The sequence below is a fragment of the Leopardus geoffroyi genome, chromosome C2 (genome assembly GCF_018350155.1).
Source record: "Leopardus geoffroyi isolate Oge1 chromosome C2, O.geoffroyi_Oge1_pat1.0, whole genome shotgun sequence".
NCBI lineage: Eukaryota > Metazoa > Chordata > Mammalia > Carnivora > Felidae > Leopardus > Leopardus geoffroyi.
The window spans coordinates 60184788-60196788 of NC_059333.1; the positions used below are offsets into that span (position 1 = coordinate 60184788).

Genomic DNA, 12001 nt, shown 5'->3' on the forward strand with positions numbered 1-12001 from the left:
AAGGCCAGATGGCCCAGGGTGGCTGAGCTCCAAGTAGGGGGAAGAAGCATGTTCCTTACTCTTCTTCTTGCTCGTAAAAAACAGACTGGGATAGATCCATTTTGATACATGAAATACCGCTAGTGTTTAAAGAAGAAATCTGTGTATACATACAAAACTACGGAACAGTGACAGTTGCTATGGGGAAGGATCAAGGCAGGGTGTCATCCGAAGAGGTATGATTATTTCACTTGTGGAAGTGCAAAAGGCACTCACTGGATAATTCTACCATGACAGCAGGCATAAACCAGGCTTGTCCCAAGAAAACTGGGCATCTGTCACTCCGGTTGCTTTCATCAAGAACTGAACACTTTCAGGGGCGCCTGGGTGGCGCAGTCGGTTGGGCGTCCGACTTCAGCCAGGTCACGATCTCGCGGTCCGTGAGTTCGAGCCCCGCGTCAGGCTCTGGGCTGATGGCTCAGAGCCTGGAGCCTGTTTCTGATTCTGTGTCTCCCTCTCTCTCTGCCCCTCCCCCGTTCATGCTCTGTCTCTCTCTGTCCCAAAAATAAATAAACGTTGAAAAAAAAAAAAAAAAAAGAACTGAACACTTTCAGGGGCACCTCGGTGGCTCAGTCGGTTAAGCATCCGACTTCAGCTCAGGTCATGATCTCACAGTTCACAAGTTTGAGCCCCGCGTCGGGCTCTGGGCTGACAGCTCAGGGCCTGGAGCCTGCTCCGGATTCTGTGTCTCCCTCTCTCTCTGCCCCTCCCCCGCTCATGCTCTGTCTCTCTCTTTCTCAAAAATAAATAAACATTAAAAACTTTTTTTAAAGAAGAACTTAACACTTGCCACACCAGACACTGGTTTGATTTGTGTACATTGTTTGATTTTTACAGTAAGCAAGGATATTTTCTTCAAAATTGTGGTTATTACTTACTGGTTGAAATGCAAGTTCTAAAAATTCTCCATCACTGTTTTCAGTATATCATACATTTCTACACTAGGCAAAAAGATTGGGACCCTGGTCCCAGCTATATCTTGGCTCTCTGGCCAGTGAGTGACCTTAGGAAGGCCACATACGTGCTGGGAGCCATTACCCCAACCTTTCCACCATGCTGTGGTCAGAATTCCTGATACTGTTTGGGCCTGACACACAGGAGTTCACGAAGTACCTGCTAATAATTTATGATCAAATAGTTTATGATCATATTGACATAAAGGAATATGAGAATGTTTTCACCCTCTAGAGCTTGGGCAGGAACTCTATTGAAGGGACTGAGGCTGAAGGGTTTTATTTACATGAGAACTTAAAAACCCAGTAGGGCTGGGGCTCCTGGGTGACTCAGTTGGTTAAGCATCCGACTTTGGCTCAGGTCACGATCTCGTGGTTTGTGGGTTTGAGCCCCATGTTGGGCTCTGTGCTGATAGCTCAGAGCATGGAGCCTGCTTCAGATTTTTTATGTCTCCCTCTCTCTGCCCCTCCCTGCTTGTGCATGTGTTCTCTCTCTCCCTCTCTCTCTCTCTAAGAATAAATAAATATTAAAAAAAAAAAAAAAAAACAGTAGGACCTGTGAGTATTTTGAGAGTTAAACCTGCCTTAGCTGTGAGCCATGAGGAGCAATTAATGTTTTGTTTGTTTGTTTACTCACATTATGTGATGCAGACTGTCTTTTTTTCTAGCAGACTATTTTTTTTTATTTTTTTTTAATGTTTATTTTTGAGAGAAAGAGAGAGAGAGAGACAGAGTGTGAGCAGGGGAGGGGCAGAGAGAGACGGAGACACAGAATCGGAAGCCGGCTCCAGGCTGTCAGCACAGAGCCCGATGCAGGGCTTGAACCCACGAACCGTGACATCATGACCTGAGCCGAAGTCGGGTGCTTACCCAACTGAGCCACCCAGGCGCCCCACAGCTAATTTTTTTAAAGGAAGATATTTCCTCCAAGCTAGATGGATCACCCACAAAGACAGAGAATCAGCACTTTTAAATAGTCCATGAGGACATGCAAATTAAAGTACAATCAGATGCCACCTAAAAGTTTTACATTGTATGCAAAGAAGCAGGGCCTGGCTGTGAATTAATCTCTATCAGAGGAACTTTCCTTTGAGATGGACCTCTCCTAGTTCACCCACCACCAACATCTTTAGTGTTAAGGCTGTGTGTTTAGAGACCGGGAGCCTGAGCGTTGCAGGACCTCCTTGGAGTCAGAGTAATGGAGAGGAAACGGGAGCCATACGGGTGAGGCCGGAGAGCTGCCTCGTGGCTTGCTAAGTAACGGCGCAGGGAAACAGTGCTGGATTACATTACAGCAACGGCAGAATTCTTTTCACTACCGAGTAATCTGCACACATCACCAACTTCCTCAAGAAGTGGGGCCGCGGTGCCCAGCTACCCTACACACTGGTGGGGGAAACAGTAAGAGTCCTGCTTTACTCACCGTGTTTTCTTTAACAGACACAAAGTCACATCCGTTCACAGACCGAGGCCTCGCCATTTGTTCCCATAGGAGATTAGTGTCTGCCTGCAGGCACAGCTCTCTTAGAACCATGGAAACTCTTTTCACCAGGCAATTGTTTCCCCATAATTGATGCTGCCCCTACAAGTAGGTCAAAAGAAAAGAGATGTGTGCAGTCTCTCATCTGATGTTTTCTTTCCAGGATAGAATGGTGTTGCTCATCGTGGGGAATCTGGTTAACTGGTCCTTGTAAGTAGTCTTAGGAAGACACGTTTTTCTCTTTATCGATGTCTGTAACACGGCGGTTTAGCTTTCCTTGGCTGTCATTTATATAAGGAAATGTGAAATTAAGGAGCGTGTAGGACTGTGCTTGCCCTAGGGACTTGGAAGAAAGGTATTTTTCCTCCACAAAGAACACACTAGGAAGCCTTGTGTACCAACGGTGGTCTCTTTTAAAGTGCTGCGTTCAGCACCTTGATGCATTGAGCTCATTTGCGCCACAGGACCAACATCAAATCTGTTATCTACATGGATAGACTATGTAGATAGTTAGATGCTAGAGATTATTCTAAAAGTTACAAACATGAAGCATAGTTTTAAAGTCTTGTAGAACTTTCCATCAAGGCTACCCAGTAGACATTTCCCTTTCTTACTAAATGCGTGTGTGTTTGCGTGTGTGCATGAGCGTGTGTGTGTACAAGTCTCTTTCCTCTTTATTTCTTGCTCTATAGTTCTCAATCTTCCTACTGCACCAATATCCCTTTTCTTCTTTTCCCTCATTATTACCTGGGCTTTTTTCCCTCCGATGGCTTCAAAATAGAACAGTACAACAGACCTATATTTTTGTTATCTGTAACTATTTTATACAACCTATTCTCAACTTTAAAATGTGAGTAAGTGAGCTGTTTCATTAGTCTACCCCAAGTCAGTAAGTTTAGTGGTTTTATTAGTGGTTCTTAGCTGATATGCTAAAAAGGTCAGTGACCTTTGATAGAAAGATGACTCCTGCCCCCTTTTAAGACATGAAAGGATTGAAAACAGAGGCGTACCTTCGGGTACAGCCAGAATTGGGTTTTGAGAATTCAAATCTTACTTGGGGCATATGCTTGTGGAAGAAATTTCCCATTATGTTGTCACCCAGGGATTACCTCGGGGTAAGCACCATGCCTGTGAAAGACCCCTCCTTGATGTAGAGACACATCGAGATGGGTGATTCTTGGCAGTGGTCACCTGTGGCACTCTTCTTGACCTCTCTTTTAGGGAGGACCCCACAGTCCTGATGACTCTGTAAGATAGGGTGCAGGGTGCTCATGGGAGAAAAGGGACCAGCCCCTTGATAATGAGCACCTGATAACTATGTCCCCAGTGCTCACAAACACCTGGCTTGTCCCCACCCCTCCCATGACCAAAACCAAACCCACGATCTGCTCACAAGACAAGGTAAATGGCCTCTCTTTTCTTACACAGGCGCTCTTTGGGCAGCAAGGTCTGCAGGGATGAATGGGGTGTGACAACACACTGGCACTATGGGAACCTGGTGGAGGGTTGGCTTCCTCTTTGTTTCTCCATCCTCAGTTTCCCATGGACACTACAAGACATGGAGTGACTTCATGTGAATCTTGAATGTTATTTTAAAAGAAATTTGGGGAAAAAAAGCAGTGCTAAACCCCAACCAAACTAAACTTCAATATTTTTTTTTTTAACGTTTATTTATTTTTGAGACAGAGAGAGACAGAGCATGAAGAGGGGAGGGGCAGAGAGAGAGGGAGACACAGAATCAGAAGCAGGCTCCAGGCTCTGAGCCATCAGCCCAGAGCCCGATGCGGGGCTCGAACTCATGGACCGCGAGATCGTGACCTGAGCTGAAGTCAGACGCTTAACCAACTGAGCCACCCAGGAGCACCTAAACTTCAGTAGTAATGTAAAAAGCATAGGGGAGCCCGAGTGGCTCAGTCGGTTGAGCTTCCAACTCTAGATTTCAGCTCAGGTCACGATCTCATGGTCAAGGGATCAAGCCCCGAGTCCAGTTCCATGCTGGATGTGGGGCCTGCTGGGGATTCTGTCTCTCTCCCTCTCTCTCTGCCCCTCCCCCGCTCATGCTCTCTCTCTCTCTCTCTCTCTCTCTCTCAAAAATAAACAAACATTTTTAAATAAATAAATAAATAAATAATAAAAACCATAGACAGTTTTTTGTTGATAATGTGTGGCAAGCCAATTTCGAGATAATTCTATTTCTAGTAATCTAGTCTAATGAATTAATCTTAAATGCAAAAAAAGAGAAAAGCATAATATGTCTGAAGGTAGTGATTTATCCATTGCACTGTTCTTTGTAATGAAAAGCTGCAAGGCAAAAGGAAAACTATTTCAACTAGAGAGGAAAGAGGATTGTGGTATATCCACTTATGGGAACCTTACAATCATCAAAAATGCCAGGTCTGAAGGAGGTGTTGTAACTTACTTGCATTAGAGGTTTTTCTTTAACTCCCTTCCTCCCCAAAGTGGAGGTGAAAAAGCCAACAATGTTACAAACCCAGCTTGATGCCTACATACTAATCCCTCCCTGCACCCTCTTTGGACTGATCTATCAGCGCCCTCTTTGGACTGATCTATCGACCCCGGGACTTCGCTTCCTACATGCTGGGGATCTTCATCTGTAACCTGCTGCTCTACCTGGCCTTTTACATCATCATGAAGGTGAGAGTGGGCACCGGGAGCCGCCTGCCCTGGGTCCGAAAAGGCCGCGAGCTGCATCTGCTTTCCATCCACAGCTCCGCAGCTCGGAGAAGCTCCTCCCCATCCCGCTCTTCTGCATCGTGGCCACGGCTGTGGTGTGGGCCTCCGCTCTGTACTTTTTCTTCCAGAATCTCAGCAGCTGGGAGGTAAGAGGGCAGTTTTCTTTTCAGAGGAAATGTTCTCCCTCCCTCTTGCCTTTTTGATCTTCCTACTTCCCTCTCCGTGTGCTTGTTGCTGTTCGTCTTTGAAATGAAACCTTTCTCTAAAAGGGATGGTGTTTAATGTCCACACATAAATGGCATGCTGTCGTCATTGTCAGAGTAGGCCTCGTCAAGGTGTGAGCCCTCCAAACACGGCAGATTGGATCCTCATTACGTGTTGTATTATGACTCTCTTGCCCATGGATGTTTAACGTGTGCCAAACCTTCATTAGTGTATCTTCTCATAATCCTATCCATAAACAAATACCCAGCTGCAGGTGTTTATAAATCCGTTGCATAGATGGGAAAACTGAAGCCTAGGAAATCAGTGATACATCAAGTAGCAGAAAGGAAGCCTCAGCTCTCCATCACAATCAATTTTAGAACATTTGTTATCACTCCAGAAAGAAAGCCTGCCCACTAGGAGTTGCTCTCCGTTTCTCCCTAAACCACCAGCCATAGGCAACCACTAATCTATCTTTGGTCTCTATAGATCTGCCTGTTCTGGACATTTCATACACATGGAATCATACCATATGTGATCTTGAAGTCTAACTTATCCATTCATCCATGTGGTAGCATATATTGGTACTTCATGTCTTTTTAATTGCTGAATAATTTTCCATCGTATGCATGCAGCACATTTTACCTATCATCAGTTGAGGGACATTTAGATGGTTTCCACTTTTTGGCTCTTATGAGTGTGGCCGCTGTGAACATTGTGTACAAGTTTTCGTGTGGACTAATGTTTTCTTGGAAGCTAACTTTTTGGGCCGGGCATCCAATAGCATTTTTGTAGCTTTCTGGATGCTCAGCCCTCTAAACAGTTGAACTGTAGGAGTGCTAACCCACATTCTGCCTCACCTTCCTCCAGGGAACCCCAGCCGAATCCCGGGAGAAGAACCGGGAGTGTATCCTGCTCGATTTCTTTGATGACCATGACATCTGGCACTTCCTCTCTGCCACAGCCCTGTTTTTCTCATTCTTGGTGAGTTTATAATACCTGTCTGTCAATTTCTTCTCTCTTCACATCCTGTACTTTCTTCCCCTGCGTTCCTTACTTTTTTGTATTTCTAACTTCTCTAATTCCTCATTATAATTTATTTTTTCAACGTTTTTTTTGGGGGGGGGGGACAGAGAGAGACAGAGCATGAACGGGGGAGGGGCAGAGAGAGAGGGAGACACAGAATCGGAAACGGGCTCCAGGCTCTGAGCCATCAGCCCAGAGCCTGACGTGGGGCTCGAACTCACGGACCGCGAGATCGTGACCTGGCTGAAGTCGGACGCTTAACCGACTACGCCACCCAGGCGCCCCCTCATTATAATTTAATATACAGATTCTTTTATATCTTTTTTCACATTATATCCTTCAGTTAGATCTTTATTTTCATTTACCTTTTACTCTCCAATATTTCAAGATACAGAGTTAACAAAATGATTTTCCTTAAATGGCACAACATTTGGACTGAATCGGTTATTAGAACTCACATGCCCAGAATCGCCCCAGGAATCACTTCTGGCACTGACTCAAATTTCAGAAACATTAGATTCTTCCTTCTTGTGCTCACATTCCTCCTCCTCTTCCAGTCTCACTGAATATCCCACAAATATTTTACAAGTTTCTGGAACGGCTGGGGATAGCAGCCAGGTCTCTTGCTTCTAACCAGTCTGTCCCAGATCTCTCCTGTAATCCTTCCATTTCTTGTGGCCCAAACACCTTTCCAGAAGCTATGCATACTCTAACAATGGGTGATCACTGCTGGCTTCCTTTCATCCTAATTTAGACTTTTCCAAATTAAAAGTCCGCTGTGCCTGTGCACAGGTAGCAAGCAACAACACTGGGAGACCTGTGCTCCCAGCACTGCTCACGGTGAGTGGGCTCTGCCGCCACACGGCCTCGAGAGTGGAGCGGGGCTGCCCTCTCGTGGCCAGCTGGGGAAGTTCAACAATCTGTATAAACCTCACTCCTCGTGACGTGTAGTTTTGATGAACAACACCTTCATGAGAGAGACAGAGACCACAAAAGTGGAGTAAAAGTTTCCATGTGAAGAGAGTGGTGGCAGAGGGAACTGAAAATGGAGGCGGAGTATACATTGCTTGTATATAAATACTCTATGCAACAAGATTTCCTTTCCTCTAGATCTTGGGCCACATGTCCCCTTTTAAGTAATGACTTCCCTGGCCACCCCATCAGCACTTTTTTTCAACCTTTCCCTACCCCATACTTCCTATACTCCCTCCATAGTTTAATTTTTGTTACTATTTCATTACATATTATTATCTAGTACACTGGACTTTGCACACATCACTAACATGCTGTATTGTCCCCATTTGCTTCATGTCTGAAGCTCTCAAATGTAAGCTCCAGGAAGGTAGGGAGTTTTGTCTCTGGCATCTAGAATAGCACACAATAGGCCCTTGGTACACATCGGAATTAATAGATGAACTAGGTGATCATAATTGCCCATGTAGAGCACAGCACTGCAGACAGCCACAGAGGACAGGAAGGCGCTTGTGCTGTCAACCCAGGTGAGTCTCAGAGAGGAAGCTGGGCTTACTGTGGCTGTGACCGTGCACTGCTTTCATTCCTCCGCCCCTCCCATTCCAGGTTTTGTTAACCCTGGATGATGACCTGGACGTGGTTCGGAGGGACCAGATCCCTGTCTTCTGAGCCTCCAGCACTAAGAAAGGGAGGGGGAGCAATCGATCTCGGTGCTGTTTCATGAAAATACAGGGACCGCAGCAAAGTCACCACTGCCAAATGCTCCACTCACCTCGTCAGGTCAACTTGGTGTGCGCTCACACAGGGAGGACAGGGGCAGGAGGGAGATTCAAGCCTGCAAGAAGGGAGGCGGAGGGGAAGCCACGGGTCTGGACAGAGGCAATCCCTGAAGAGTCTAGAGACACCCATCCCCTTGTGTTTGCAGCCCTGAGCTAAACGTGGACGTAAGCTGCATCCAAGTCAACTCTGTCTTGGGACCCCTCCCGCCCTCCTCTCAGACTCCCCGGCAAGGACAGAGTGATGCTGCCCTCTTCTGTCCAGCTGCCTTCAGGCCCGGAGAGGCCAGCAGCTCAGATCTCCTGCCCAGACACTTTTTAGATGGGCCCCCTTCGCACCCCCACGATATCTGCTGCTTAACACATCCCAGAGCACCAGCTCGCTTCTCCAGGGTCCAGGGGTGATACAGCTCCTCAGAGTCTGGTGGAGGGCTGAACCCACGCCTTAGGGCTTAGTAGGACCAGCTAGTCACCTCCTTGGAAGGAACGCTGTATGCGTCCCCCAGGTTCCTGACCCCATTAGAAGGGCTCTGGATTGGGCTTTGTCACGCACTCGTCCTAACAGGTAACTGTTCCCAGGACCAAGGCTTGGGTGCTCACCTACTTGTTAGTGTCTTCATGCCACCGCTGTGTGTTGGCCCCACAACTTAGGCTCTACTTTCCTGGGTTAGGCCCCAGCGTTCTCTCACCAGCTCCAAAAACTCTTCTAGCAGCAGAAGGAGTGAGAGAAATGACCAACAGGGCTAAGAGACTGGTGACATCAGCCTCCAGCAAACAGACCTCACCCTAAGGAAGTGGGTGCCTAGAGCACATGCAGCAAAGCTGAAATTGCCTCCTCGAGCGTCCAATTCTAACAGCTCGATTCTGTGCCCATGTCACCTGTGGGGAATAAATAATTGTTCAAACCAGGGATGCTGCATTGGGGGTCCTCTACCACCGACCAAGCCCCTTACCTGTCACTTGGGGCAGGTTAGGGCCTCCAGATTTTCTCTCTGAAGTTCTCTAGAAGTAACTCTCAGGATGAACACATTTTACTCATCCTCTTGAGTTGCAAAGAGCAAGCTGATTGAGGATTGCTTCTTGGTTGCACCGGATTCTCATTCTCTCGCCAGTAAGGTGCTGCAAAGCCCACTTCACTGCCACCGTCTGACATCTCTGCCCCTGCCACGCCCCATTTGGACCAAGCACCCGTGGTACCTGGAGGAAGATGTAATCAGAAAAGAGACATATGAATGTGCACCCTATATATATTTGCCTGTGAAGTTGAAGTCACCTGTCACCTCTGCTTTCCTGATCGTTCATTAGGGAAATGGATCAGGCGTCCTTTTTGTTTAAAAAAGTATTACTCTGTCTCTAAAATATTTGTATAATGTTCAAAGTCACATTGCAGAAGTTTCAATAGCAAACTTTCCCGGATTTTAAAAACACAAAGATGCTTTTAATGAACTTTTTGTGATTTTCTTTTCTAAAATGTCCCCAAACTTATCATTGCTTTTCTACTATTCTTCCTTCCTTAAAAACTGTTGGCTTCCATAGGCTATATAAAGCCACCTATAAAAATAGTTGTGATAGTCTAACATCTAAAACAAATTTCAAATCCATTTAATAATGGCTCATTTGACCTAATTCTTTTATTTTAATGCACTGATGGCTTCAATAAAAAAAAAAAAAAAAAAAAAAAGGTGCACTAAGGAAATGTGGACAAAGTCTGTTCAAGTGGCCCTGTGGCCCAAAGTGAATAAATTGTGAGATGCGTTACCTGGTCCAGCAGCTTGTTTGGAAATGTATCTGTGGGAATGGGGAGGGGGCTCTGAACTGTGTTGTGCTGCGGTGTTCTTGACCGTTTATTCCCATCATGTCTATATTATGCTGTAAACTCCCACACTGTGGTCAGTTCCCTTCTCTGCAGCAGGACTAAAAACCCAGACCAAGCCTGCTCCTACAACTATCAATTCTAAATGTAGTTGTTGCTACTTCTCTCTACAGTACGAATGTCATGGCTGGAGGACATGAGAAAGTTGTCCGACTGCATCCGTGGTTGATAGGAATGCCAGGGTGGAGGGGGGCAGCCTCCCAGCTGAATGGTCCCTTGTCCCTGTGTAGAACAATGCCCACGCAACTTTTGTCTGTGCTCATGGACTTCGCTCTTTAAAGAGAAGGGAAGATTAATCTGAAAGCCAAGTTCAGCCAGAGGGTAACCGGAGAAAACAGCCACTGTGAAGAGGTTTTTGGCAGACGAGGCACAGAAGTAATAGGAGTAGGTCAGCTGGAGCAGGACCGAGATGTGGCAGCCAGGGGAGCAAAGCTGTGCGCATAAAAAAATGACCTCTTCACACCTCTGACGAATGCTGGAGAGGCAAGTCCACCTGTTGACGTTGGATGGTTGAGGGATTAGCCTGATTTTATTTTAGCAGCAGGAGAAGCCAGTGGAAAACCAGAGTCTATCTGGGGAAGGGACTTTCCATGACTGAAGGAGATCACCAAGCCAGCTCCTGGTGCAAAGAAAGTGGCAGCTGCTTCCTTTGTAGCTCTGAGCAGCCACCAGAATGTTCTGTGAGATCACAAAATGCCTGTGTCGGTAAATCAAATAACATCCAAAATGTTTCTCATTCTGGGAGATAGTCTCTCTGTGGAAAACTTAGGGGAAAGGGAGAAACAGAGATAAACATTATTCACAGAAGGAACAGTGGAGCCTGGAAAGATTCTTGAGTCAGATTTTCATCCAAGTATGTTCACGTGCTCACTGTGTGACCTCAGGCAAGTTGCTGGAACACTCTGATCCTTGCCTAACACATCCACTTGACAGTACATTAGGGGACAAAAGTAGAGACGTGCAGACCACCAGGAGTAGTGCCAGGACAGAGAATATTGTCACCCCGTCCCTTTTGAATCCCACGGCGGGGGCAGGGCAAGAGCGGGTCTCTCCACTGGGCTGGCATCTCTCTCCTCTAGAGGCTCTCCATTGAAATCTGCTGTCCTGTTTCCTGTCCTCAGTTCCAGGAGGCCCTGAAGGGCTTGGGAGGCCTCTTCACCTTCAAAGATACTGCCCAGAGTTCTCAAACCCCCTAGTCCCAGTGTCCCCCCACCCACCCCACCCTTTATGGCTGCATGTCACTGCCTCTGGCCCTTAATACTCTTACCCCAACCCAGATGAAAAATCACTACCAAATCTAGGGCCAAGTGGAAAATCTGGCTGTGTAGGTCACACCTCATTACCACCATCTCTGTCCTGGGAATCTCAAAGAAAACCTGAATTTTCTCCCTCTCTCGAGTAGCTGTTACTACTGTGGTTCAGCAAAAGCCACGGCAAATGTTTCCCCGGCCCTCCCTACCCCCTCCCAAATGTTCTGTAGAGAAAGCCTAGATGTTCAGCCTGCATGAAGATGGGAAACAAATCTGGCTCCAGAAAGAAGCAGGGGAATGTCCTTCAGGTTTTGAAATGACTAATATCCCTGGTGAAACTAAGGAAAGGCATTGTGAGTAAAGATACAATCTGCCTCTGCCTGAAGCAATGGAAAACCCTTGATTCTGCCCAGTTTATGGTAGGTGTTTTTGTTGTTGTTTTTAACGCTGTTTGGTGGAGACAACATGTATTGTGTAACTAGGTTTTAAGGTCTCCTCAATATTAAAGCACCATTGTCAAGGAGGTAAAGTGCCTGTCAAATCTTCGGCCTTAACACACATGAATTCAAAAAAAGTTTCACAGGGGCGCCTGGGTGGCTTGGTCGGTTAAGCGTCCGACTTCAGCTCAGGTCATGATCTCACGGTCCGTGAGTTCGAGCCCCGCGTCGGGCTCTGTGCCGACAGCTCAGAGCCTGGAGCCTGTTTCAGATTCTGTGTCTCCCTCTCTCTCTGCC

At 46.6% G+C, this 12001-nt stretch overlaps 1 protein-coding gene and 1 long non-coding RNA gene across 6 annotated transcripts in view; one reads left to right on the top strand and one right to left on the bottom strand.

Moving 5' to 3' along the window:
• Window positions 1–9902, top strand: part of SIDT1 (SID1 transmembrane family member 1) — a 112752-nt gene extending 102850 nt beyond the window's left edge. For all 5 annotated transcript variants that reach the window (XM_045502081.1, XM_045502079.1, XM_045502080.1 and 2 more), the window contains 5 exons: window positions 2636–2682; window positions 5022–5127; window positions 5202–5312; window positions 6241–6354; window positions 7975–9902. In XM_045502081.1, the coding sequence (XP_045358037.1) occupies window positions 2636–2682; window positions 5022–5127; window positions 5202–5312; window positions 6241–6354; window positions 7975–8037 (441 nt within the window). In that variant the 3' untranslated portion in view covers window positions 8038–9902. The remainder of the gene's footprint in view (window positions 1–2635; window positions 2683–5021; window positions 5128–5201; window positions 5313–6240; window positions 6355–7974) is intronic.
• LOC123610888 lies at window positions 1954–8252 on the bottom strand. The gene is made up of 3 exons (XR_006718329.1): window positions 8141–8252; window positions 3582–4021; window positions 1954–2574 (listed from the first exon to the last, which is right to left on the bottom strand). It is a non-coding gene; the product is annotated as an uncharacterized LOC123610888 (long non-coding RNA).
• Window positions 9903–12001: the final 2099 nt, after the last annotated feature.